At 37.3% G+C, this 26,570-nt stretch overlaps 1 protein-coding gene across 1 annotated transcript in view; it reads right to left on the minus strand.

Moving 5' to 3' along the window:
- Positions 1 to 1,760: 1,760 nt before the first annotated feature.
- Positions 1,761 to 26,570, minus strand: part of LOC128654306 (17-beta-hydroxysteroid dehydrogenase type 6) — a 213,531-nt gene continuing 188,721 nt past the window's right edge. The window contains exons 3-5 of the mRNA XM_053708168.1: positions 17,744 to 18,002; positions 11,036 to 11,199; positions 1,761 to 2,110 (exon numbers count right to left, since the gene is read on the minus strand). Coding sequence (XP_053564143.1) covers positions 1,890 to 2,110; positions 11,036 to 11,199; positions 17,744 to 18,002 — 644 coding nt within the window. The 3' untranslated portion in view covers positions 1,761 to 1,889. The remainder of the gene's footprint in view (positions 2,111 to 11,035; positions 11,200 to 17,743; positions 18,003 to 26,570) is intronic.

The raw sequence follows: 26,570 nt of genomic DNA on the forward strand, positions 1-26,570 counted from the left end.
GTTAGCCCAGAAAGCTCTTAACTACTGACTTTTTTCCTGCGGCTGGAGTTTTGTCGTTAGATGTCTAACGCTCACTTCAGAAACGACTCTAAATACCGGAGTTATAAAAATCCCATTGAAAAGATAGGATACGCAATTTACGTAAGGGGATCTGCGGTATGGAAAAGTCGCGGCTGAAAAGTGAGCGTTAGACCCTATTTTGAGTGACTCCAAATACCGGCGGTAGCCTAAAACCAGCGTTAGGAGCCTCTAACGCTGGTTTTCACGGCTACCGCCAAACTCCAAATCTAGGCCTATGGAAGGTATCTCTCATCTCAACTTCTAGGTTCCTCCCTTTTACTTAGAAAATTCAGTGAGTTATGCCCCTATAAAGTCTATACTATATTTTTTTCCAAACTAGAAAATGTTTCATTACCTGGCCCATAAAAATTAATGAAGCTCTCTGGGTAATTGAAGCTGAAAGTTTTTCAGTTTTAATTTAAATAAAATAAATGCAAAGTGCAATGTATTTTTTAAAATATACACATAAATATACATATTATGAGGCTAATTTGTTAAAGTTACATACAAATTGTGAAGCCGTAATCAGAATTTGTAAAATCACAATCCTAAATACACTGCTGCTTTACAAAATAAAATACAAAATAGAAAGTGAAAAATTAATAAAAGTTAATCTGAAGTGTAAAGTTATGTAAAATAGAAAGCACAGTGTGTAAATGCAGTAGAACTTTTTGAAAATTTCACTAGGGATTGTGTAGTGCTGGAGGATCATTTTAATTTATCTCATCTGAGCGAAGAGGTTTTGAACATCAGGCCCCTATTGCCAAAGTAGCTGCATCTAAATCATGTCCAACTGAAATTTGGAAATTTTACCAGTGCAAAAAAACCTTTAGGGCATTTGATTACTGGAGCTTGTCCTGATGAGTAGGCACCATCTGTTTAAGATGGGACACCCACTACTCTTGGTCTGGTCTTCATGAATTTATTTAATTTACATTATGAAGCAACAAACTTCATATTATGTAAGGCTATCTTCTGTAAAGCAGTGGTTCTGGTACATGACAACCTACCTGACTCTACAAGATGGTCTATCAGGTGTGGAGTGCTAGACATAGCATTAAAATTGTCTGGAACTGTTAAATGACTTCCATCAACTGTCTTTTCTATTTCTCATTTAAAAGTCTACTGAAGTCCACCAGGTGAAAAGAGCTAGACTTTAAAGTATCCTCAATAAAATCATGGAGTAAATTGCTTTCCCAGTTCATTGTTGTGGTAGATAAATAATCACTGAATCATGCTTGTGTGTTGAATCCAGATGTCATCAGTACCAAGAAGCCTTTTGGGCCCTTGCTAGCTGGAGCTTTTTCTGATGAGTAGGCACTCAGTATCCAACATGGAACATCTTCTTAGAGATCTTTTTCTTTTCTGGACTGCACCGAGTTTCAGATTGGACACACAACAAAGCAGTGCAAAAATGTAAAAAATTTCCAGAATCTTGAGTAACATCCAGAACAGCAAAATGATAAATGGGTAAGAACTGCATTCAGTCTGTAATGGAGTCTGTGAAAGCAGAAATCACTATCTTGAAAGCCCTGTTGACCCATTTACATAGTAAAATGATCTATGCGTGGTAAAATAAGCTGTCTTTTTTTAGTGATCTACTCTGCTTTAGCTAAAGAACAATACGTTTTTCTTTCCACAATTTCAACTACTTACATTTTCTACTCTGATTTGACAAAATATATGTTCGATAATAGAGATTTTGTTTTCATTAAAGTTTTATTTCTGTAAAGTAAAGTTAAAAAATAAAGCAATTGGATCCCAAGAGAAAGGAAATACTACTTAGCATTTTAGGGGTGTATAGTCTATACCTATGGATTACTAATAATTTAAGAGGCTGATAATGGGGGCTTGGGAAAAGAACGTGTCAGCAGATAGTCAGATATAACAGCTGGGAGGTAAGAAATAGGAAGAAAGAAAAGTTTGGTTTTCCAGCCTGCAGAATAACGAGTCCACGGAGACACAGCAGTAAGGGCATGCTCCATACAGTCTGTGACCTGAGTCAGGTTAGGGTTGCAATTAGACACTTTGCTTTGGATCATTTTGTAATCTGTAATAGAAAAAAAAACTGCATTGAGTATTTGAATAGCACTTGGTACAAATATATTTTTTTTAAAAATCATCCATTCGTCCTAATTGCAGTTGTATTGTAATTTAATTTTTCAATTTCATATTCCTATATTGTATTAAATACCATTTTTTGCTCTGACATACCTTTCCTCAACTTATAGATATTTTATTGCTCCTGAAGTCTCGTGCGGAAACAGATGCATTGACTGGTTGATAAATCGACCCCTAAGGGCTAGATTTCAAATGGAGTGCTATTTAGTGCTTTCGCTATAGCGCTAATTGTGCTAGAAGAAAACTTTTTGCGTGCGTCAGGTTACGCTGGTATTACGAGTTGAAAGTAAAAAGTTATTGTACTCAATCCATGCAAAAGCCTAACTTACAATAGCACGTACTCATTCACATATTCCCCCATAGAAGTCAATGAAGGAAAAAAGTGTTAAAACCCCCCACTTGCACATAATCCCAATCACATATTCTCATGTACGCTAACCCGACATGAAAATATTATTAATATTTCACATTTCCATGTTCTGCACATGGCAGAATATGTTGTATATATATATTTTGATACAATATATATCTATACCTATATATATAAATACATGATTATATATATACTGTATATATATATATATTTATATATATATGTTTATGAATATCTATTTATAAATACATAGAACACATTCTGCTATGTGCAGAACATTGGAATGACACATTTTTTACAGTAAATACATAGTTAAAACCTTTATTAAATATGAATATTGCATAAATATGTTTTTCATGTTTTAATCTACTTAACTGCAAAGGGTTCCAATGCACTCAACTGTATTTATGTGTTTATATGTGTATTTATGTCTGTAAATACATATATACACCTATAAATACATATGTATACATATATAGATATTTTTACATACATACATATACATCTTTAGACATGTATATGTATGTATCTCAATGTTAAAGCCCTTTGTCTGCCTTTTTTTCACCTGAGATATCAGATCTTTGAGCCCTTAAAACTTTTTTGTGAAATATTTTTTGAATATTTTTTATTAGATGTGTTATTATGAGTGTAAGTGTACTTTGTAATGTATTTTTGATGTGTTTTGTGCAACTTTTGTTTTGCGAAACAGTTATCCACTGCTCTCAGGACTCGGTAATTATTCTAGCATAAATCATGATTGCGCTCAAGCAATCACGTTTACTTTCAACTTGTAATACCAGCGCAATTTAACCTGCTTGCAAACGATCGCAAAAACCCGATATTGCTTGTGCGCAAAGATTTGTGCTCCACTCGTAATCTGGCCCTTTATAAGCTTAGTAATGAGGTTATTCTATTTTATTTCTATATATAAATTAATTAACCATCTATCGTATAGCTTCAAAGAGAATGTGTCCATATAACCTGTTTAGTCAGTGCAATTGCTCAAGTAAAAGGATATTGAAGGTATTTTCTTTCTTTCTTTCTTGTATGAAAAAATAAGGCATTTTTAATTTTATTATCATTTAAAAAAATTACATAAGCTGTGCTAAGGTATACTAATTTTTGTTGGTCTGCTAATTTAACATCTCATGCTTAACTCACATATTAATACAGACGGTTGTCTTATGGTTTGATAAAATAAATAAAAAGATGGCGTAAATGATTGCACTCCACTTTTAATCTAGCCCTTAATGTGCTCATTCTTCCTATAAAAGAGTTATCCCTAAATAGAATGAGTGTGTGTCAGGTAGTAGCATATTACGAATTGAAAGTAAAATGTTTGCACGTGAGTAAAATCCAACCAGCACTAACCAAATATCGCAACCGCGTTAATGTATACTCCCCATTGAAGTCAATGTATATTCCTATAGATATATAGGTATAGATATCTATTTTACATTATTAGTATCATATATATATAAATATACTGTATATCTAATAATTTAAATGACATTATTTTGTATGTGAAGAACATAGGAATGTAAAATATGCGTAACATGCAACACGCAGATGGGTTAGCGAACATGAAGAATTGCTAACATCAATGCACTTACTTGAAATATGAAATGATTGTACATAAAATTCCAAATAATTCATAGAATATATATATATTACATTATGTATACTTTTTTTTAATAATTATGTTTTAATATTTTATGTTTAATATTTCAAGAATGTGCATTAAAGTAAGTACATATCAACCGCGTTAGAACTAAAGCACAAAATCTTATGCACGTTACACATATTTTACATTTCTATGTTATTCACATAGAAAATAATGCAATTTTTTTATTATTAAATATATATTTCTACATATATCTGATACTGTTAATGTAAAATTGATATCTATACCTATATATCTATCTATCTGGATAGATATATAGGTATAGGTATATATATATATATAAATATGTATTTACAATAAAAAGTACATTGTTCTGTTAGTGAAGAACATTGGAATGTTAAATATGTACAGTAAATATACACTAAAACACATACAAATGTAAATACATATTTACACACATCTATATATATCTATCTATCTATCTATGTATCTATGTATCTATCTATCTATCTATCTATCTATCTATCTATCTATCTATCTATCTATCTATCTATATACTATATATCCACACATACACATATTTAGACATGTGTATGTATGCATATATATGTTAAAGCTCTTTGCAGCCCTTTATTTGTCAAACACCTTATGCCATATATCTTTGAGCTCTTATAACTTTTTAAATATTTTTTATAAGAATTTTTTCTCAGAAAGTGTTTATATGAGCGTACCAGTGCTACGGAATTTGGCGGCTCTATACAAATAAATGATAATAATAATAATAATAATAATAATAACTTGTGGAAATTTAAAAAAAACAATTTGTCCAAGGGACTAAAGCTGGAGTCCAATCTACTTGTCCCTCGTGACAATCTAAATGTCCTGTGTTGTCTGTAGAGCTGCACTACTTTATACAGTACTAGAGGTGTGTTGTCTGTAGAGCTGCACTACTTTAATTAGTACTAGAGGTGTGTGCGTGTGTTGTCTGTAGAGCTGCACTGCTTTATACAGTACTAGAGGTTTGTGTGTGTGTTATCTGTAGAGCTGCATTACATTATACAGTACTAGAGGTGTGTGCGTGTGTTGTCTGTAGAGCTGCATTACTTTATACAGTACTAGGTGCGTGTGTTGTCTGTAGAGCTGCACTACTTTATACAGTACTAGAGGTGTGTTGTCTGTAGAGCTGCACTACTTTAATTAGTACTAGAGGTGTGTGCGTGTGTTGTCTGTAGAGCTGCACTGCTTTATACAGTACTAGAGGTTTGTGCGTGTGTTGTCTGTAGAGCTGCATTACTTTATACAGTACTAGGTGCGTGTGTTGTCTGTAGAGCTGCACTACTTTATACAGTACTAGAGGTGTGTGTGTTGTCTGTAGAGCTGCACTACTTTATACAGTACTAGAGGTGTGTTGTCTGTAGAGCTGCACTACTTTATTCAGTACTAGAGGTGTGTGCGTGTGTTGTCTGTAGAGCTGCACTGCTTTATACAGTACTAGAGGTGTGTGCGTGTGTTATCTGTAGAGCTGCATTACATTGTACAGTACTAGAGGTGTGTGCGTGTGTTGTCTGTAGAGCTGCATTACTTTATACAGTACTAGGTGCGTGTATTGTCTGTAGAGCTGCACTACTTTATACAGTACTAGAGGTGTGTGTGTTGTCTGTAGAGCTGCACTACTTTATACAGTACTAGAGGTATGTGCGTGTGTTGTCTGTAGAGCTGCACTACTTTATACAGTACTAGAGGTGTGTTGTCTGTAGAGCTGCACTACTTTATTCAGTACTAGAGGTGTGTGCGTGTGTTGTCTGTAGAGCTGCACTGCTTTATACAGTACTAGAGGTGTGTGCGTGTGTTATCTGTAGAGCTGCATTACATTATACAGTACTAGAGGTGTGTGCGTGTGTTGTCTGTAGAGCTGCATTACTTTATACAGTACTAGGTGCATGTGTTGTCTGTAGAGCTGCACTACTTTATACAGTACTAGAGGTGTGTGCGTGTGTTGTCTGTAGAGCTGCACTACTTTATACAGTACTAGAGGTATGTGCGTGTGTTGTCTGTAGAGCTGCACTACTTTATACAGTACTAGAGGTGTGTGTGTGTGTGTTGTCTGTAGAGCTGCACTACTTTATACAGTACTAGAGGTGTGTGCGTGTGTTATCTGTAGAGCTGCATTACATTATACAGTACTAGAGTTGTGTGCGTGTGTTGTCTGTAGAGCTGCAATACTTTATACACTACTAGAGGTGTGTGCGTGTGTTGTCTGTAGAGTTGCAATACTTTATATAGTACTAGAGGTGTGTGCGTGTGTTGTCTGTAGAGCTGCACTACTTTATACAGTACTAGAGGTGTGTGCGTGTGTTGTCTGTAGAGCTGCACTACTTTATACAGTACTAGAGGTGTGTGCATGTGTTGTCTGTAGAGCTGCACTACTTTATACAGTACTAGAGGTGTGTGCGTGTGTTGTCTGTAGAGCTGCACTACTTTATACACTACTAGAGGTGTGTGCGTGTGTTGTCTGTAGAGCTGCAATACTTTATACAGTACTAGAGGTGTGTGCGTGTGTTGTCTGTAGAGCTGCAATACTTTATACAGTACTAGAGGTGTGTGCGTGTGTTGTCTGTTGAGCTGCACTACATTATACAGTACTAGAGGTACCCTCCAGGGGGTGACACCAAAAAATTTTTTTTTTTTAATGTTTTTAATTTTATTGAAATTCAAAGAAATACAATGTTGAGATGCATAGATTATTTTATTAGAGGCTGGCATTTGTGAACATTAGTGGGACTGGGGAAGTTGTAGACACACAATTTTTTTGCCCATTGAGCCAGTGCTGCAATTTCAACAAATAGTTTTCCCGGCTGTTTTTGCTTGTTTGTACTTTGCTCCTCCCCTGCCCAATTTCACTATGAATGTTGTGTGCGTGTGTTGTCTGTAGAGCTGCAATACTTTATACAGTACTAGAGGTGTGTGCGTGTGTTGTCTGTAGAGCTGCAATACTTTATACAGTACTAGAGGTGTGTGCGTGTGTTGTCTGTAGAGCTGCACTACATTATACAGTACTAGAGGTGTGTGCGTGTGTTGTCTGTAGAGCTGCAATACTTTATACAGTACTAGAGGTGTGTGTGTGTGTTGTCTGTAGAGATGCACTACATTATACAGTACTAGAGGTGTGTGTGTTGTCTGTAGAGCTGCACTATATTATACAGCACTAGAGGTGTGTGTGTGTTGTCTGTAGAGCTGCACTATATTATACAGTACTAGAGGTGTGTGTATGTTGTCTGTAGAGCTGCACTACATTATACAGAACTAGAGGTGTGTGTGTGTTGTCTGTAGAGCTGCACTACTTTATACAGTACTAGAGGTGTGTGTGTGTTGTCTGTAGAGCTGCACTACTTTATACAGTACTAGAGGGGTGTGTGTGTGTGTTGTCTGTAGAGCTGCACTACTTTATACAGTACTAGAGGTGTGTGTGTGTTGTCTGTAGAGCTGCACTACTTTATACAGTACTAGAGGGGTGTGTGTGTGTGTTGTCTGTAGAGCTGCACTACTTTATACAGTACTAGAGGTGTGTGTGTTGTCTGTAGAGCTGCACTACTTTTTACACTACTAGAGGTGTGTGTGTTGTCTGGAGAGCTGCACTCCTTTATACAGTACTAGAGGTGTGTGTGTTGACTGTAGAGCCGCACTACTTTATACAATACTAGAGGGGTGTGTGTGTTGTTTGTAGAGTTGCATTGCTTTATACAGTACTAGGTGCGTGTGTTGTCTGTAGAGCTACACTACTTTATACAGTACTAGAGGTGCGTGTGTTGTCTGTAGAGCTACACTACTTTATACAGTACTAGAGGTGTGTGTGTTGCCTGTAGAGCTGCACTACTTTATACAGTACTAGAGGTGCGTGTGTTGTCTGTAGAGCTACACTACTTTATACAGTACTAGAGGTGTGTGTGTATAACATGTGCTGTATAAGAATGCACTATACAGAGCTGGCAGCTTGTATTGTACAGCAGGCATGTATTATCTGTTCAACTGTGAAAATATTCATGCTGGGTAATTCTTCCTAAATATAGAATTTTACAGAGGAAACCTTTGAACATCATGTAACCTTCTGGACAAACCAAAATTGTATCACCTACTAAAACAAACGCACTTTACCAGGTCAAATAAAGAAATATGTAAAGTAGTGTAAATTAAAGCAGTTTAATGCAGGTATATACAATGGGCTTTTAAACATATACTCACATTGTCACTGTAAAGAACATATATGGAGCAGTGAATTACCCTTCTGATTACCAGACACATAGGAGCAATGATTGTCAGAAGCGCATATCCAGCAGATTATGTACCTGCAATTCAGTGAGGAAATCACCCGATAGTCCTGGCTATGAAGTACGCGTGATTTATACTCAGTGTGTTTCAGCACCCTGTGAGACTTCCGCCCAGCCCGACCGATGGCATCTGACAGTGACACAGAGGAGTTTTTTGATGCGCCCCAGGATGTCAACCTGTCCTGAATTGCTATCTTTTGAAGCAGTTTTTCTAACTGTAATGCTGCCAGGCAGTTAGAAAGTGACAAATGCTATATTAAAGCATGCCACAAAGGGCTATGGCCTCTAGTTACTGTCTGGTTGCCTGGCAGTGTTGGTTAGAAAAAATGCTTTAAAATATAGGAACTCAGGACAGGTTGACATCCTGGGGCACATCAAAGAACTCCTCTGTGTCACTGCCAGATGCCATCGGTCGGGCTGGGTGGAAGTCGGCCCGGCATGAAATCTGCAGGCTCCCGCTAACAGGCAAAGCTCTGGATGATAGGGAGGGGGAGGACCAGGCACAAACATACACAAACACGACTGCCGGGATCTTGCGAGAGTACTTCTCACTGACAGGAAGAGGCTGGTTGCGCACAGGGAGCTGCTACACATTGGACAAGTATGTCCCCTGCTCACTCACAGCTGCGCTGTCCTTATATAAGGCAGAGCAGACGTTTTAAGTGTAAAAGAGAGTGTCACCCCCGCTGGCCACTATTTAAATAACAATGAAAAAAATACAAAACAAAAAACTTTAGCCCTGCTGTGGTCTGTTTGCCCACTGAAGGACTAAATGTAAAAAAAACCCCACATGTCCTGCGAAAGAAACTACATAGCCCAGGCATCGGGCAATAGGAATTGCGCATCCCTGTAAGTGCATTTATGTTGTGTTTAATGCAACTTTATATTCTTCCCTTACCCTCTACGCAAGATTTCAAGTTGCGCAAACCCAATGAGCATAAATCGCAACTGCCTCCAAACGAACATGTTTACTTTCAACTTGTAATACGTGTGCTATTTCCATGGTAAGCAAAAAGACCAAAAAAACAACATTGCTTGTGCACAAAAGTTGGCGCGCCACACATGGGGGCATATCTATCAAGCTCCGTATGGATAGGCTTACCATAATTTTTAGAGGTGAAACTGGGACCACCTGGTGCGGTGCCAGTGGGGGTGTGGTCAGGAGCGTGGTCAAGGGGGCGTGGCAATTACCGGTCCTTTTAAAGTAGTAGCTTTTATGTATGTAATGTTTTGTGGATACTCTACCCTTCCTCAGTCAAACAAGTGAATCACACAGTTTAAATAGACCATAACACCTCCCCTAGTGAAAAAGGCACCATTACATTGTCATGGCAAATAAATCATTAATCTAAATCTCAGATTCTAAATAATGCCAAACATCAAGCATAATTATCAATTTCACAATTTAATATCTGCAGTGTAATATGTGTTTTATGTGTCTAATTAAGGAACAGAGCCAAATACTGATAAGGCATAAATACAACATTGAATGAAAGTAAAAAAGAAACACCTACCTGCTAAAGCTGTTTAAGAAGCTACTCTATACCATAATGCAGGAAGATTATAGCCAAAATGCTATCCTGCATGAAGTAAAGCAAGATCCACGCCAAAAATCCTTCCTGTCTGTACTTCCTAGTCATACCCATATGATTCCCCTAAAGGAATATCACTGCTGATGTCACCAGGGGTCGGATGTTACATTCTTAGAAAAATAAACCAAGTAGTACTATAAAATTAAAAAAATTCTATACTGCTCACTCAGCCGGTATTACTAAATATAAACTTTGAAGGACACGAACGTTAAGCTAAGCAGGGCTGTATGTAACAAAGTACCAGCATCCAACTATGCTGGAGAGCCACAGTCCTGTCATTTTGAATAATGTGTCTGGGTTTCAGGCGGTCTGAAACTCGGACACATGATTTGAAACCTGGAGGTGGCAACCCTACTGGGACAGAATGAACAACTGGGTGGGACACTGGGACAGCGCCTCCAAACCGGGACAATCCCAGTAAAAGTGGGACTTCTGGTAAGCCTACGTATGGAGCTTGAAGCCCCGTGTTTCTGGCGAGCCTTCAGGCTCGCCAGAAACACCAGTTATGAAGCAGCGGTCTAAAGACTGCTGCTTCATAACCTGTCCACCTGCTCTGAGCAGGCGGACAGGCATTGCCGCAATTCTACCCAATCGAGTATGGGTTGATTGACACCCCCTGCTGGTATTGCTCTCCGCATTCAGCGAGGTCTGGCAGACCTGATCCGCACTGTTGGATCAGGTCCGACAGACCTTTGTTAAATAGGCCCCATGATCTAGCCCAATAGTAGGAAAATATGTCATATTTTTAAGTCCAAACACAAGCCCTCATTCTGTACTAAACTCTAACTGCACATTTTAGATTCCCCATAAATCCAGGGGATTTAAGCAATGTTGGTGTGGTTCTAATATAAAGGTTGATGATATATGAGGCTTTTTCATTAATACTGGTTTCCCAGTAATGGGTTAACAAGTTTTTTAAATAATATATCAAATTACTTACAGTCCCTGAAATACTGCTCTCCATAACTGTCCTTGATATTTCTTGGGACTCTGCTCCAGATTTCATAAATATTTTGCAGTGTGGACTTTGGATCTGTGGCTGGAGTTCTATAAGAGCTGGGTTCAATAATGGAGATTCTGACACCAAAGGGACGTAATTCACGCCTGGAAAGACATTTAAGTAATTAAATGCTTTATAATATAAATAACCTTCTTGGAATGAGCATATCTATCCTATAGAAACATAATTAGGGCTATATCCATATATAACAAAACATGTCACTCATGATGATTTTCTTAATTTTAAATTATTTTAAACAGTGTCATTTTTTTCTTCTAAACTTATTTGTGAGCCTCATGAGCATATTGTGCAGGTTACCCTAAGATAAACTATTTATTTAGCGCATAACATTTCTTTACATTGATTTGATATTAATCCAATTATTATAACAAATGGACTAGCAGTTAGCATATAAAAGGTCCTAAGCATTTTTTTAAATATAACACAGTGTGAGCTATCAATATCATGGGACTTCACTAAGAGTACCTTGCTATATGATATTACAAGTCTATGGTAAAACATATTACTGTTGTGAGTTATGTGCTGTGACCAATACGCAATACATAACAGTGCTATGAAGTCAAGTTTTAGGGCTAGAATAAAAGTATAACAAAACAGATGTAAAACAGACTCATATATGCATATTAGGGTATAGAATATGAGTGGAGTGGTATTCTGCGCTTGTGCATTAACTCTGCTATAAGTAAGCTTTTTGAGCGCATTGGGTAGCACTCATATTACAAGTTAAAAGTAAAACGTTTTCGCACTAGAGAAAACTGGGTATGGGTGTACCTAGGTACACACAAGCTCAAAAGGGGGCGCTTCCCAATACTAAATCTAAAAACAATAGTGACTAAAATGAAAATAGAAATAAAAAATATAATATTATAGTGTATATATAAAAACCATACACCAACAGAACACAAAAGTCCAATATAATTTAAAAGGCGGCAGCACTCTGTCAAAGGAGGTCAAATCCTGGTGTGTGATGATCTATGAAAAAAAGAACAGAGGCGCTACCATGGCCTAGTACCACCAACACAGTATGATAATGTTGCAAGATTTCAAATAATACTCACAAAGGTGAAGCACCCAACGGTGCTAATGGGGCAGACTGGAACTTCGCAGTTGTCCAGCTCACTGTCCAGTCAGAAATCCCTTGGGGAAGCCTTCTTAACACCTATGTGAACACAAAAAAGCAAACAACCATAGCCAAGTAACATAGAGACAAGGGCAAGAGGAATTGTGTTGGTTGCACTTACAAGAAGGGATGCACCTCCAGGTGCAGTAACAACAGACTGGGACTTCGCAGCTGCCCAGCTGACTGAGAGCACCAGCAAGCAGCAGGCAGCTACAGACTTGTTCCAAAAAGGCCCAAAACCAGTGATGTATTAGTGTTAAACACCATACAGACAAGTGATGATGAAGCAAGTGCATAATAAAAGTAATCTTTATTCCAAAGTGACGCGTTTCTCAGCCTATAAGTTGCTGTTTCCTCAGGCTAAGAAGGCTTCCCCAAGGAATTTCAGACTGGACATCATTGCTGGTTCTATACAGTGAGCTGGACCACTGCGAAGTTCCAGTCTGCCCCATTAGCACCATTGGGTGCTTCACCTTTGTGAGTATTATTTGACATCTTGCAACATTATCATACTGTGTTGGTGGTACTAGGCCATGGTGGCGCCTCTGTTCTTTTTCCATACGTTTCCACACTAGTGCTAACTTGGCGCATGCAAAAAGCCGAACTTTGAATATTGCGACCACGTTGAAGTATTCCCCCATAGACTTCAAAATTGTAAAAGAAATGTTTAACACCCAACAAGACGCTCAAACTCAATCACATTATTAATATTTCAAATTCCAATGTTCTTCACATAGAAGAATATGTTCTATTTCTTTATATATTTATATATATATATATATATATATATATATATATATATATTCTGTATATATCTGATGGAGTTTTGTTAAAATATGTATCTATACCTATATATATAGATGATTATATATAGGTATAGATATATACATATATATATATATATATATATATATATATATATATATATATATATATATATGAATATCTATTTAAAATTCTTTGAACATATTCCACTATATAATGAACATTGTAATGTGAAATATTTACAATAAATACAGATTACGAGTTTTGCATTATGAGTATAACGCTGCTTTTTTCCTACCACTGCTATTACGAGTCTTGTAGGTATAGCTGTACCGCACACCTTTTTGGCCGTCACGCAACATAACTACCGCATCTTTCAAAAAGTCCTTTTTCAATGGGGCTTCCATAGCGCCGGTATTACGAGTTTGCCTGTCCGGCCAAAAAGTGAGCGGTACAGCCTATAACTACAAGATCTGTACCGCCACCTGAAAGTCAGTAGTTATGAGTTTTACGTTACAGAGCTGTACCATAAAACTCATAACTAAACTGCTACAAAGTACACTAACACCCATAAACTACCTATTAACCTCTAAACCGAGGCCCTCCCGCATCGCAAACACTAAAATAAAATCATTAACCCCTAATCTGCCGCTCTGGACATCACCGCCACTATAATAAACATATTAACCCCTAAACCATTGCACTCCAGCATCGCAAACACTAGTTAAATATTATTAACCCCTAATCTGCTGTCCCTAACATCGCTGCAACCTACATTACTGTTATTAACCCCTAATCTGCTGCCCCCAAAATTGCCGCCACCTAACTACACTTATTAACCCCTAATCTGCTGCCCCCAATGTTGCCGCCACACAACCAATCCCCCCAAATAAAAACCTACCTAAAAAAACTATGCTTCCCATTGACCTGAAAAGGGCATTTGGATGGGCATTGCCCTTAAAAGGGCATTCAGCTCTTTTACATTGCCCAAACCCTAAGCTAAAAATAAAACCCACCCAATAAACCCTTAATAAACCCTAATACTAACCCCCAAAGATCGACTTACAGTTTTGGAAGACCGGATATCCATCCTCATCCAGCCGGGAGAAGTCTTCATCCAAGCAGCAAAAAGTCCTCAATGAAGCCAGGAGAAGTCTTCATCCAAGCGTCAAGAAGTCGTCCTCCAGGCAGGCAGGCAGAAGTCTTCATACAGATGGCATCTTCTATCTTCATCCTTCCGGCGCGGAGCGGGTCCATTTTCAAGACATCCGGCATGGAGCATCCTCTTCATACGGTCCCAGCCATACACTGAAGGTTCCCTTTAAGGGACGTCATCCAAGATGGCGTCCCTTGAATTCCGATTGGCTGATAGAATTAAAGGGAAAAAGATCATATTGGCTGATGCAATCAGCCAATAGGATTGAGCTCGCATTCTATTGGTTGATTGGAACAGCCAATAGAATGCAAGCTCAATCCCATTGGCTGATTAGGTAATGGGAATGGGATCAGCCAATTGGAATTCAAGGGACGCCATCTTGGATGACATCCCTTAAAGGGAACCTTCAGTGTATGGCTGGGACCGTATGAAGAGGATGCTCCGTGCCGAATGTCTTGAAGATGGAGCCGCTCCGCGTCGGAAGGATGAAGATAGAAGATGCCATCTGGATGAAGACTTCTGCCCGCCTGGATGATGACTTCTTGCCGCTTGGATAAAGACTTCTCCCGGCTTCGTTGAGGACTTCTTGCCGCTTGGATGAAGACTTCTCCAAGCTTCGTTGAGGACTTCTTGTTGCTTGGATGAAGACTTCGCCAGCTGGATGAGGATGGATGTCCAGTCTTCGGGGGTTAGTGTTAGGTTTTTTTAAAGGGTTTATTGGGTGGGTTTTATTTTTAGCTTAGGGTTTTGGGCAATGTAAAAGAGCTAAATGCCCTTTTAAGGGCAATGCCCATCCAAATGCCCTTTTCAGGGCAATGGGGAGCTTAGGTTTATTTAGATAGGATTTTATTTGGGGGGTTGGTTGTGTGGGTGGTGGGTTTTACTGCTGGGGGGTTGTTTGTTTTGTTTTTTATTTTGATAGGGATATTAGATTAGGAGTAATTCATTTTTATTGTTGATCATTTCTTTTTTTATTTTGTGTAATTTAGTGTTTATTAGGTGGCCATGCAACGAAGTTGCAGGACAACCTATTGTTATTGTCAAGATTATTATTATTATTATTATTTTTTTTTATTTTTTTTTTATTATTATTATTCCGCCACTTATTCAAATGCTTATAAAAACAACAGCATAACTCAAAAACTCATGAAACTTGGCACAATGCTAAAGATCTATGCTGTGCATAATCCTATGCAACATAAATCTCATAGGTCATGTGATCTAGCAGCCATATTGCTTTTTGCGACAAATTTCAACAAACACTTGAAAATCTTCTTCTCCAGAACCGCTTATGTTACAGCTGTGAAACTTGTTGTAAGTACTGCTGTACTAACCTAGAATAAAGTTTGTTCAAGAGAAGTGATTTAGTCACATGACCTAGCTGCCATTTTGAATTGTGCGAAAATCTTTAAACATCTTCTTCTCTGCAACCACTAAGTGAAATGAAGCGCAATTTTGCACATGTGCTCCTTGCAATATCCTCTACCAAGTTTGTTCAAACTGCGAATTTTCCATAATCAACATGGCTGCTATGAGTCATTCGCCTTTTTATCGCTGTTTAATTGCGTAAATTTGCACTTTATGCATTATGTTTACACTATTTAACTATATTACAGTGTAGCAGACACATGAGTACACATATTCATGACCCCTAAAGGCAATATTGCAGTAAAAATTCGCACTGCGCAGTCGCCTTCGTGAAATAAAACATTTGCAAATTTTCATAAAACTTCTGCAAATTGTAGAGGTCTATAGTGAGCATTAGTATGTGCAATTTGAAAGCCATACAATGCATAGCTTGGCAGCCATTTTGTTTCGTATGCGCGTTTTTTAAAAACTACAAAAATCTTCTTCTCCGAAACCGCTTATGGCACAGACTTGAAATTTTGTTTACAGAGTTATCTTATGACTAACATTCAGATTTGTTCAAGAGAAGTTGATAAGTCATGTGGTTTGGCAGCCATTTTGAATTGTTCAAAAACGCTTAACGATATTTTAAAATTAATAATAAAACAAAAATCGTTTTACAAAAATGCTTTATTTTTGCCATGTTTATTGCCATCTATAGTGAGCACTATTGTGCGTAATACGGAGGCTGTATATCTTACGATCGGGCAGCCATCTTGGTTTACGCGAGAATTTCGAAAGTCTATTTTCTCTGCAACCGCTTATGTAAGAACTGTGAAATTTGCTGTCTTATATTGTGACCTAGATTAAAATCTGATCGTGATGAAAGTAGTAGTCATACGGTGGGGCAGCCATCTTGAAAAACGCAAAAATTTCGAAAATGTGTTTTCTTTCCAACTGCTAATTTTAGAATTGTAAAAACTTCAAAAAAGCTTTATATTGTGACTTAGCTGCTTGTATGCCATTGCAATGTTGATGCGCATGGCCACCTCTATCGCTGCTTGCAGCTATATTTATTTTTTGTAATTTAGATAAATGTATTTTTTTAATTTAATTTATTTAATTTTATTGTAATGTTAGGTGTTAGTGTAACTCAGGTTAGGTTTTATTTTACATGTAAATTTGTATTTATTTTAACTAGGTAGCTAGTAAATAGTTAATAACTACTAGTTAAAATAAATACAAACTTAGCTGTGAAATAAAAATAAAACCTAAGCTAGCTACAATGTAACTATTAGTTATATTGTAGCTAGCTTATGGTTTATTTTACAGGTAAGTATTTAGTTTTAAATAGGAATTATTTAGTTATTAATAGTAGGTTTTATTTAGAATTATTTTAATTATTTTAAGGATAGGGGTGTTAGGGTTAGGGTTACGTTAGGGTTAGGGTTAGACTTAGGGTTAGGTTTAGGGGTTAATATATTTATTTAGTGTTAGTGATGTGGAAGGCCAGAGGTTTAGGGGTTAATAACTTTAGTATAGTGGCGGCGGCGACATTGGGGGCGGCAGATTAGTGGTTAATACATTTATGTAGGTGGTGGCGACATTGGGGGCGGCAGATTAGGGGTTAATAAATTTATGTAGGTGGCGGCGACATTGGGGCGGCAGATTAGGCGTTAATAAATTTATGTAGGTGGCGGCGACATTGGAGCGGCAGATTAGGGGTTAATAAATGTATGTGTAGAAGAAAGAACAAGAGCGCAACCTCAGACTCAAGTGAAATTTTATTAAGTACACAATAAGGGCAAACACATAATGCACTTACAAAAGATTTTTTTTTTTTTGTATTTAAAATAGAAATAATTGAAATACCATTCTTCACTCAGAAGAACAGAGCTATTTCAAGTATTTCTTAGCACTTCTTCACCTTTAGCGCACTTGGATAAGCACACCTTTGGGATAGTGTGCAAGTGAAGCCAGAATAGCTATTTGTAGCAAGCTGCATTGAAGTCTATGGGGAAAGGGGCTTAGCGTGGCCAAACTATCCGTTCTCCAGATGTTTTCAGCCTAAGGATTTCACTTAAGTCAATTTTTTTTACTTTCAACTTGTTATTTGAGTGCAAGAAGTAGAGCACTGTTGATTAAACTTGAGTGATGTAATCGCTCAATAGTGCTAATATTTTTGCACTCCACTTGTAATCTAGCCCTAAATATGAACTGTTACTTTGTGACGTCTTACCTCAAAGAATCCGAAAATGCCTCCACCCCATGCTTGGAGATACTGTATCCACCTCCTGTGAAAGCTAATCTCCCCATGACACTGGACATATTAACAATGCGTCCTTTGGCTTTTCTTACAAGAGGTAACAAGTTTAGTGTTATGTCAACTGCTCCTACCAAATTCACATTCAGTATCCGAGCAAAGTCATCCTTTGTCAGCCATTCATTTGGGGCAATGTGAGTTCCAATCCCAGCATTATTCACTAAGCCCCAAAGCCCTGTGGAGTGATAAGCAAAACAATTCATTATTATTAAAATACTCGATAACTTCCCTAGGTATATGTTGTAGTCTACCAAAGGATCTCTATAATTGTTGTTGATTTTTATATATGCCTATATTAAGTAGTTATGTTATGGCCACAAGTTAAAACAGTTGTTTAAATATATATATAAAAAAAAGGAAAAAGGTTATTGTTAGTGTAAAAGGTAACTTCCCTTACGATAGTAGTCACAGCCAACCTTCTCCTTTTAGCTGTGTATAAACATATTGTATGGGAACGGTGGGGCCAGTGGGGTGATACGTGTAGCCTCCCAAATGTTCACCTCGCAGCTTGCCTTAAACAAGTTGGTGTAGAACGCACAGGTGATAGCAGTTACTTAAAGGAATATACTCACAGATAGAACTGTAAAGTGAATGCAATTATGAGGGCAAAACTCACTGGTGAGTGAGTGTGTCCAAAAATGAGTGCTTCCATGCACTTATTTTATCTTGATAGATTCAGATAAGTAAATAGTTAAAAAAAAAAAAAGTAACTTTTATTTTTGCAAGTTAAAAAACAGCAAGTTTTAATGGTATCCTGATGCCCACACTTTAAATTAAAAGCACATCTCCTGTTATGTATATTTCGATATATATTGAATCTTTGGAGCAGTGGTATACACAGATAATTTAGTTCAGATGTAGCTGACTTGTCCCTATTGTTTGGATTATATTATGATCCTGGGTATAATGAAATCATTTAGCTTGGCCTAATGTTAGTCTTGTTCAACATTATACTCTGATCTAATCCCCACTTTGAATACAGTAGATAACAACCTTATGTTATTGTAGCTTTAGTCATTCCAAACTAATTTATAGATCTGCTAATGAATAATAGTGTCTCTGTATATTGCTCTATGTGTTTGCCTGTTACTTAGTACCTTGTGAAAAAGAGCATATTCTTGAAGTGTATGATTTCAACATATATTTAATTGGTATTTGTTTGGGGTGAAATATCTAGTGTTCTGATTTTAACGTAATAAGGATTATAAGTATACTCATATGGGTAATAATCCTTTATGGCTTTCTAAGGATCGTTACTATGTATCAGTACACTGATATAATTCAGATTGCACTTAGAGGGCTCTTAATGTTTGCCATACCTAAATCGGTTATTTCCTTAAACGTAATACAGCTTATAAGAGGATTCGTTTTGTCGCTATTTGCTACTTGTTTAGTTTACGTGTGTTTAAATTATGTCCTCGTATATACCCCCAAGTTATATAGCAATAACAGTAAACCACTATATATAGATAACATTATCTTATTCAACTTGAACCAAAAGTTATTTTGTGGCTCCTGTGTATTGACTGAGCTACGGTATTAAGAGCACGATCAGTTATGCTGGCGAGACCGCCGTTAAATTACCAATGGTGTACATATAATAATATACATTGTTTCTTATTGAAGTAAATATCTATCAAATAAACCACAACAGGAGAGCGGATTAAAATACAAAAACCCCTGATGCAGCATTTCTGATACGCTTCCTCAGAGGGGGTAAGCGGGGCAGCAAGAGATGCTGATTTATAGGCCTTTATGCACTCGCCACTAAATTCTGATTGGTTATTGACGTCAGTATCTATTGGTTCTTCAGACTGTCAGTCAATGTCAAGTTACGTCTTCTGTTTACTTGCGTTATTTGTTCTATGCAAGTGTAGTGACAAATAAATTGCAACTTTGTATCTCTTGACTTTGGTGACTTTTAATTGTACACTCATCCATAAGTATTGTTAAACTTGTTATGATTGTTATAAACATCAATCTAGCACTTTATTGTAAGGTCCTGTCTGACATCATAGCGTTGATTTCTCATGGGGGTCTGCAATCGTGATTCATCTGTCAGATTGTTCGCTTGTATGTATATTATATAGGTTATATTAGAAGAAGAGCTCATAATTATTATACCCTTTAGATGTTAATGTGTATTGTGATTCATTTTTATACGGACGGTGAAAATTGCCACAGTATAAGGACTCTTAAATAATGGTCTCCTAACAATTATGTTTGGACAACAGAACTGACCCCATCTCGTAATATGGGGATTGAGATGGCAATATTATGCCATATAACTGGTGTGTTGTGTTGATAAAACACTGTGATGGGGGTGTACCCCAGCTTGTAGATATCAATAAAGGTTGAGGGTGATGCAAAAAGCGTATATAACATTCCTTAGCTATTACGCTATGGATATGTGAAGTGATGTGAAGTCTTGGATAAATACATTTAAATAGTAACATAAGTGTGACAGGTAGTGAATAATTATAGTAAAGTAAAATAATGAAAAATTCAAACGATAAAATAATTGTGTGTTGTGAATACCCTTAAGTCCAAACAATCTTTTGATAGGGTATCTAAAATGTTAGTGTTGATTTCTATAGGGCTACTGGCATGCTTATAAGTGTGGAAATTTGTTATAATGTGCAGTTGGAAATTATTGCCATCTGTTATTTTATTAGTGATACTTTGGGGCCTATCTATCAAGCTCCAAACAGAGCTTGACGACCCGTGTTTCTGGCGAGTCTTAAGACTCGCCAGAAACACAAGTTATGGAGCAGCGGTCACAAAGACCGCTGTTCCATAACCCTGTCCGCCTGCTCTGAGCAGGCGGACAGGAATCGCCGGAATTCAACCCGATCAAGTACGATCGGGTTGATTAACACCCCCTGCTGGCAGCCCATTGGCTGCGAGTCTGCAGGGGGCGGTGTGGCACCAGCAGCTCATGTGAGCTGCTGGTGCAATGCTGAATACGGAGAGCGTATTGCTCTACGCATTCAGCGATGTCTTGCGGACCTGATCGCACTGTTGGATCAGGTACACAAGACATTTGATAAATAGGCCCCTTCGTGTGGTTGTTATAGTGATTAAAAATAGATTATTAGAACTAAGTGCTGGTCCCATATTCCGGATTCAATGTTTTTAGAAGGATTTGTCATCTGTACTCTTAATGCTATATTATCAAATACTAGGTTGATGCTATATGATTGAATTCTGGTATATGGATGTTGGAAACAGATATACATTATAATTGTTGCAATCATTCATTCTGAGTTTGTTCAATGTCGCCGCCTCTTATACCTAGGGTGGCTTGTTGTAAGACAGTGAACTTTAACAAGGTGTCATTGCTGTTATGTTTGTAGTAAAAGTGTTTTGTGACACTAGTTATAGTTGTATTCTTTTCAAGATCTTTTTTGGCATTACGAATGTTCCTACTGTGTTCCATGACCCGTATTCTTACTTGACGTGACGTCATCCCGACGTAAAACAAACTGCATGGGCATTGTATTGCATAGACTACTCCTATAGTTGTACAAGAAAAATATGCAGTTAATAGATGTTTTTTTCAATATTTATCATGGATCTCTTTAATCTTCCACACTTTACAAAATGTACTTCATGCCCGAAGGCAGAACATACATTGATCTAAGATGTCATCGCAGAAAATGCAGCATGTCTGCAGAAAGAACAGGACACATGCAGGAACTGTTAGCACTTTAACTTTGCAGCACTGCTCCACATTAGGCTGTTCTTTTCAATCAGAGCTGTACTCTGGCTGCACTGTTTTGCTTAACACAGTGCATTCAGAGCAAAGTGCTGTTTGAAGTGAACAGTCAAATATGCAGTAGTGCTGCAAAGCAGCAGTGCATTGATTTTTGACTGGCTCTCAGGGATTATTGTCAAACCCGCACCCCTAGCCTTTCCAAGTCTGCAAAGTTGTTTTTTTCTGAATGTAAGACGTTTATATGAGCAATGCACCTTTTTTAATACTACACTTCTATGTTAGACGAAGAGAAAAGGAAACAAATTTATTCAAGAAACATTTTATAATTTCTTTTTGTTGTCTGCAGCTAATTTGCAATGCAATTTGTAACTACTACAATATATTCTAAAACTTTAAAATGGTTTAACCAACACATTGCAATTGTACTGGTGATTTAGTGTAACTGCCTAATTTAAAATGGAATTTTATTTAAAAATGACCTGCAGAAAAATTTTTACTAAAAAAATTCTCAATGCAGAAAGTGAAAAAAGGTTCTGCCTCTGGGACTGCATGTACCACATAGAAACATGCCTGGAGATTGGCTTACTTTTCTGGATCTGTGAACATAGTGGCTTGTTACTAATCTATCTTTTAGATTCTTTGGTCTTTTATAACCAATTGATACTTGGTCTCCAATAAGACTTGCTAGAAGAGGATCATTTAATAAAATGTGCCAATTATCGTTTATCACCTTCATGACTTGTTTTATTTGAGAGTTAGAGGTTGTAATTAATCTTGGAGTATTGTCCGTTGTTTTTTGACGTGGTTGTAGCAATGTCTGGCATTCCATTTTTACAACTTGTGTACTTGCTCTTTTGATTGAACGCTTGCTATACCCTCTGTCTTGGAGTCTACTAGAAAGCTTTTTTGCTTCTTGTTAGTACTGAGTGATGTTAGAACAATTACGTCTCAAACATAAACTCCCCTTTCGGGTGGATTTTAGGGTGCAAGGAACATGGACACTAGTATGATGTAACAGGGTATTGGTTGCTGTTGCCTTCCTGTATAATGTAGTGCTTACATGTCCTTGCTCATTAGCTTGTATCTCCAGATCTAAAAAGTTTACTTTCTGATGACTATACACATAGGTGAGTCTCAAATTTAGATTGTTGTTATTTAAGTTAGTCAGAAAGTTCTAAAGGGTGTCGCTTAATCCTTCCCAGATAAATAGGATGTCATCTATATAACAAATCCACAGTGGGATGTGGCGTATATAGATATCATTTGTGTCTGAGAAGACAATTTTGTTCTCCCACCACCTAAGAAATAAATTTGGATATGTGGGGGAACATGCTGTGCCCATTGCAGTGCCTTTGATCTGTAAATAAAAATGGTCTTTAAATGTGAAATAATTATGATGCAGAATAAAGTGTAATAATTGTTTAATACAATAATTATGGTCTTGATTGTCAGTTACATTTGAAGCTAAGAAATATGAGACTGCCTGTTCACCCAGCTGGTGTCTGATGTTAGTGTAAAGCGCTTCTACATCTGCTGTAATAAGAAAGGAATTTGGAGACAATGTTAAGTTTTCCAATTTCTGACGCACTTCCATCGTATCTTTGATATACGATGGTAGTGTGTATAGATAATCTCAAAGTCTTTGATCAATGTATTGGCTAGACTTTTCAGTAAGGCTGTTGTTACCTAAGACATTGAGGCCTATCTATCAAACTCCAAATGGAACTTGAAGGGCTGTGTTTCTGGCGAGTCTTCAGACTCGCCAGAAACAGCAGTTATGAAGCAGCGGTCACAAAGACCGCTGCTCCATAACCCTGTCCACCTGCTCTGAGCAGGCGGACAGGAATCGCCACAATTCAACCAGATCGAGTACGATCGGGTTGATTGACACCTCCCTGCTGGTGGGCCATTGGCCGCGAGTCTGCAGGGGGCAGGGTTGCACCAGCAGCTCTTGTGAGCTGCTGGTGCAATGCAGAATACGGAGAGCGTATTGCTCTCCGCATTCAGCAAGGTCTTGCGGACCTGATCCGCACTGTCGGATCAGGTCCGCAAGACCTTTAATAAATTGGCCTCTATAGGTCTTCCTGGGGGTTTGTGGATATCTTTATTTATCTTCGGAATAAGATAAAAAGTATCTGTGGTAGGATGTGGTTGTGTTAGAAATTGTTTTTCAGATGTATTAATTATTTGATCTTTGTACGCTTTATCAATGATTTGATTATATCTTTCAAGGCACAACTGTGTGGGGTTATTAAACAAGTTCTTATAACATTGGTCATTATCCAATTGTTTCATAGCTTCCTCCAGGTACATGTCTTTATGCCAAAGAACTATATTCCCTCCCTTGTCCAAGGGCTTGATGATTGTATCCTGCCAAGTTTGGAGTTCTTGAATAGCTCTCTTTTCCTGCGTAGACAGATTGGGAGTAGGCCAGGAAACTATCATAATAAGAAAGTATACAAATGGCAAGAGATACAATACACATACTCACAATATAAAAAACCTCAAAATGTATTTAGGTTTAATGATAGTGAAATTGAAGTATCAGAATCAGACACCTCAACTGAGTAGTGTCAATTCTGAAAATAGTATCCAACCCAGAACATATACAAGATCACAAATGCAGGCACTAGACAATAGAAATGACACAACTCCCTCCTACTATAGAAAACACAGAGAACCCCACTAATAAACACTACATCCCAACAATCAAGTTCCAACAAACACAAAACACAAACAATACCCCCCAGAGAAACAAGGAGGAGACAACTGAGTCCCTTTTCAAAGATACGAAAGGGAACTTAAAAGTTATAAATCTTACTCAACACACCTTGAACAATGATCATATTACAATCTTGTCTAAAGGTCTGAGTTTTTGTCCAACTAATAATCTTAATAAATTTGAGTTAGTTAAAGACGTACACTTGTTTACTAGAAAATTGTTACTCAAAAAACTTTATGCTAAGAAAGAATTAGGCGATGACTGGACTATATCTGATCAGTCAGCCTTAAATTATCTAGAGGAATTGTTACAAGACAATACAATAGAGACATGTTCAGATACTCACTGGACACAAAAAAGTAAAAAATAAGTCCAAATATATACCTCCAAGCAACCTGTCACCTGAAATACAAGTATGTAATCAAATAGTCTGTCAGAAAATTGAAGAATTGCCTGAGTACTGGCCTACTCCCAATATGTATATACAGGAAAAGAGAGTTATTCAAGAAATCCAAACTTAGCAGGATACAATCATCAAGCCTCGGACAAGATAGGGAATATAGTTCTTTGGCATAAAGACATGTACATGGAGAAAGCTATGAAACAATTGGATAATGACAAATCCAATTGACTGGACTATATCTGATCAGTCAGCCTTAAATTATCTACAGGAATTGTTACAAGACAATACAATAGAGACATGTTCAGATACTCACTGGACACAAAAAAGTAAAAAATAAGTCCAAATATATACCTCCAAGCAACCTGTCACCTGAAATACAAGTATGCAATCAAATAGTCTGTCAGAAAATTGAAGAATTGCCTGAGTACTGGCCTACTCCCAATCTGTATATACAGGAAAAGAGAGTTATTCAAGAAATCCAAACTTAGCAGGATACAATCATCAAGCCTCGGACAAGATAGGGAATATAGTTCTTTGGCATAAAGACATGTACATGGAGAAAGCTATGAAACAATTGGATAATGACAAATCCAATTGACTGGACTATATCTGATCAGTCAGCCTTAAATTATCTACAGGAATTGTTACAAGACAATACAATAGAGACATGTTCAGATACTCACTGGACACAAAAAAGTAAAAAATAAGTCCAAATATATACCTCCAAGCAACCTGTCACCTGAAATACAAGTATGCAATCAAATAGTCTGTCAGAAAATTGAAGAATTGCCTGAGTACTGGCCTACTCCCAATCTGTATATACAGGAAAAGAGAGCTATTCAAGAAATCCAAACTTAGCAGGATACAATCATCAAGTCTCGGACAAGATAGGGAATATAGTTCTTTGGCATAAAGAGATGTACATGGAGAAAGCTATGAAACAATTGGATAATGACAAATGTTATAAGAAATTGTTTAGTAACCCCACACAGATGTACCTAAAAAGATATAATCAAATCATTAATAAAGCGTACAAAGATCAAATAATTAATACATCTGAAAAACAATTTCTAACACAACCACATCCTACCACAGCTACATTTTATCTTATCCAAAGATACATAAAGATATCCACAAACCTCCAGGAAGACCTATAGTCTCAGGTAACAACAGCCTTACTGAAAAGCCTAGTATAGTCATCAGAAAGTGAACTTTTTAGATCTGCAGATACAAGCTAATGAGCAAGGACATGTAAGCACTACATTATACAGGAAGGCAACAGCAACCAATACCCTGTTACATCATACTAGTGCCCATGCTCCTTGCACCCTGAAAGCCATCCCGAAAAGGCGAGTTCATACGTTTCAGACGTAATTTTTCTAACATCACTCAGTACAAACAAGAAGCAAACAAGCTGTAAAAGTGGAACACCAAACATTGCTACAACCACATCAAAAAACAACGGACAATACTCCAAGATTAATTACAACCTCTAACTCTCAAATAAAACAAGTCATGAAGGTGATAAATGATAATTGGCACATTTTATTAAATGATCCTCTTCTAGCAAGTCTTATTGGAGACTGAGTATTAATAGGTTATAAAAGACCAAAGAATATGAAAGATACAAGCCACTATGTTCACAGATCCAGAAAAGTAAGCCAATCTCCAGGCATGTTTCCATGTGGTACATGCAGTACATGTTCTAAAGTGTGGAAGATTAAATAGATCCATGATAAATATTGAAAAAAACATCTATTAACTGCACATTTTTCTCGTACAACTATAGGAGTAGTCTACACGATACAATGCCCATACAATTTGTTTTACGTTGGGATAACGTCACGTCAAGTAAGAACACGAGTCATGGAACACAGTAGGAACATTCGTAATGCCAAAA

The sequence above is a fragment of the Bombina bombina genome, chromosome 3 (assembly GCF_027579735.1).
Source record: "Bombina bombina isolate aBomBom1 chromosome 3, aBomBom1.pri, whole genome shotgun sequence".
Lineage (NCBI taxonomy): Eukaryota > Metazoa > Chordata > Amphibia > Anura > Bombinatoridae > Bombina > Bombina bombina.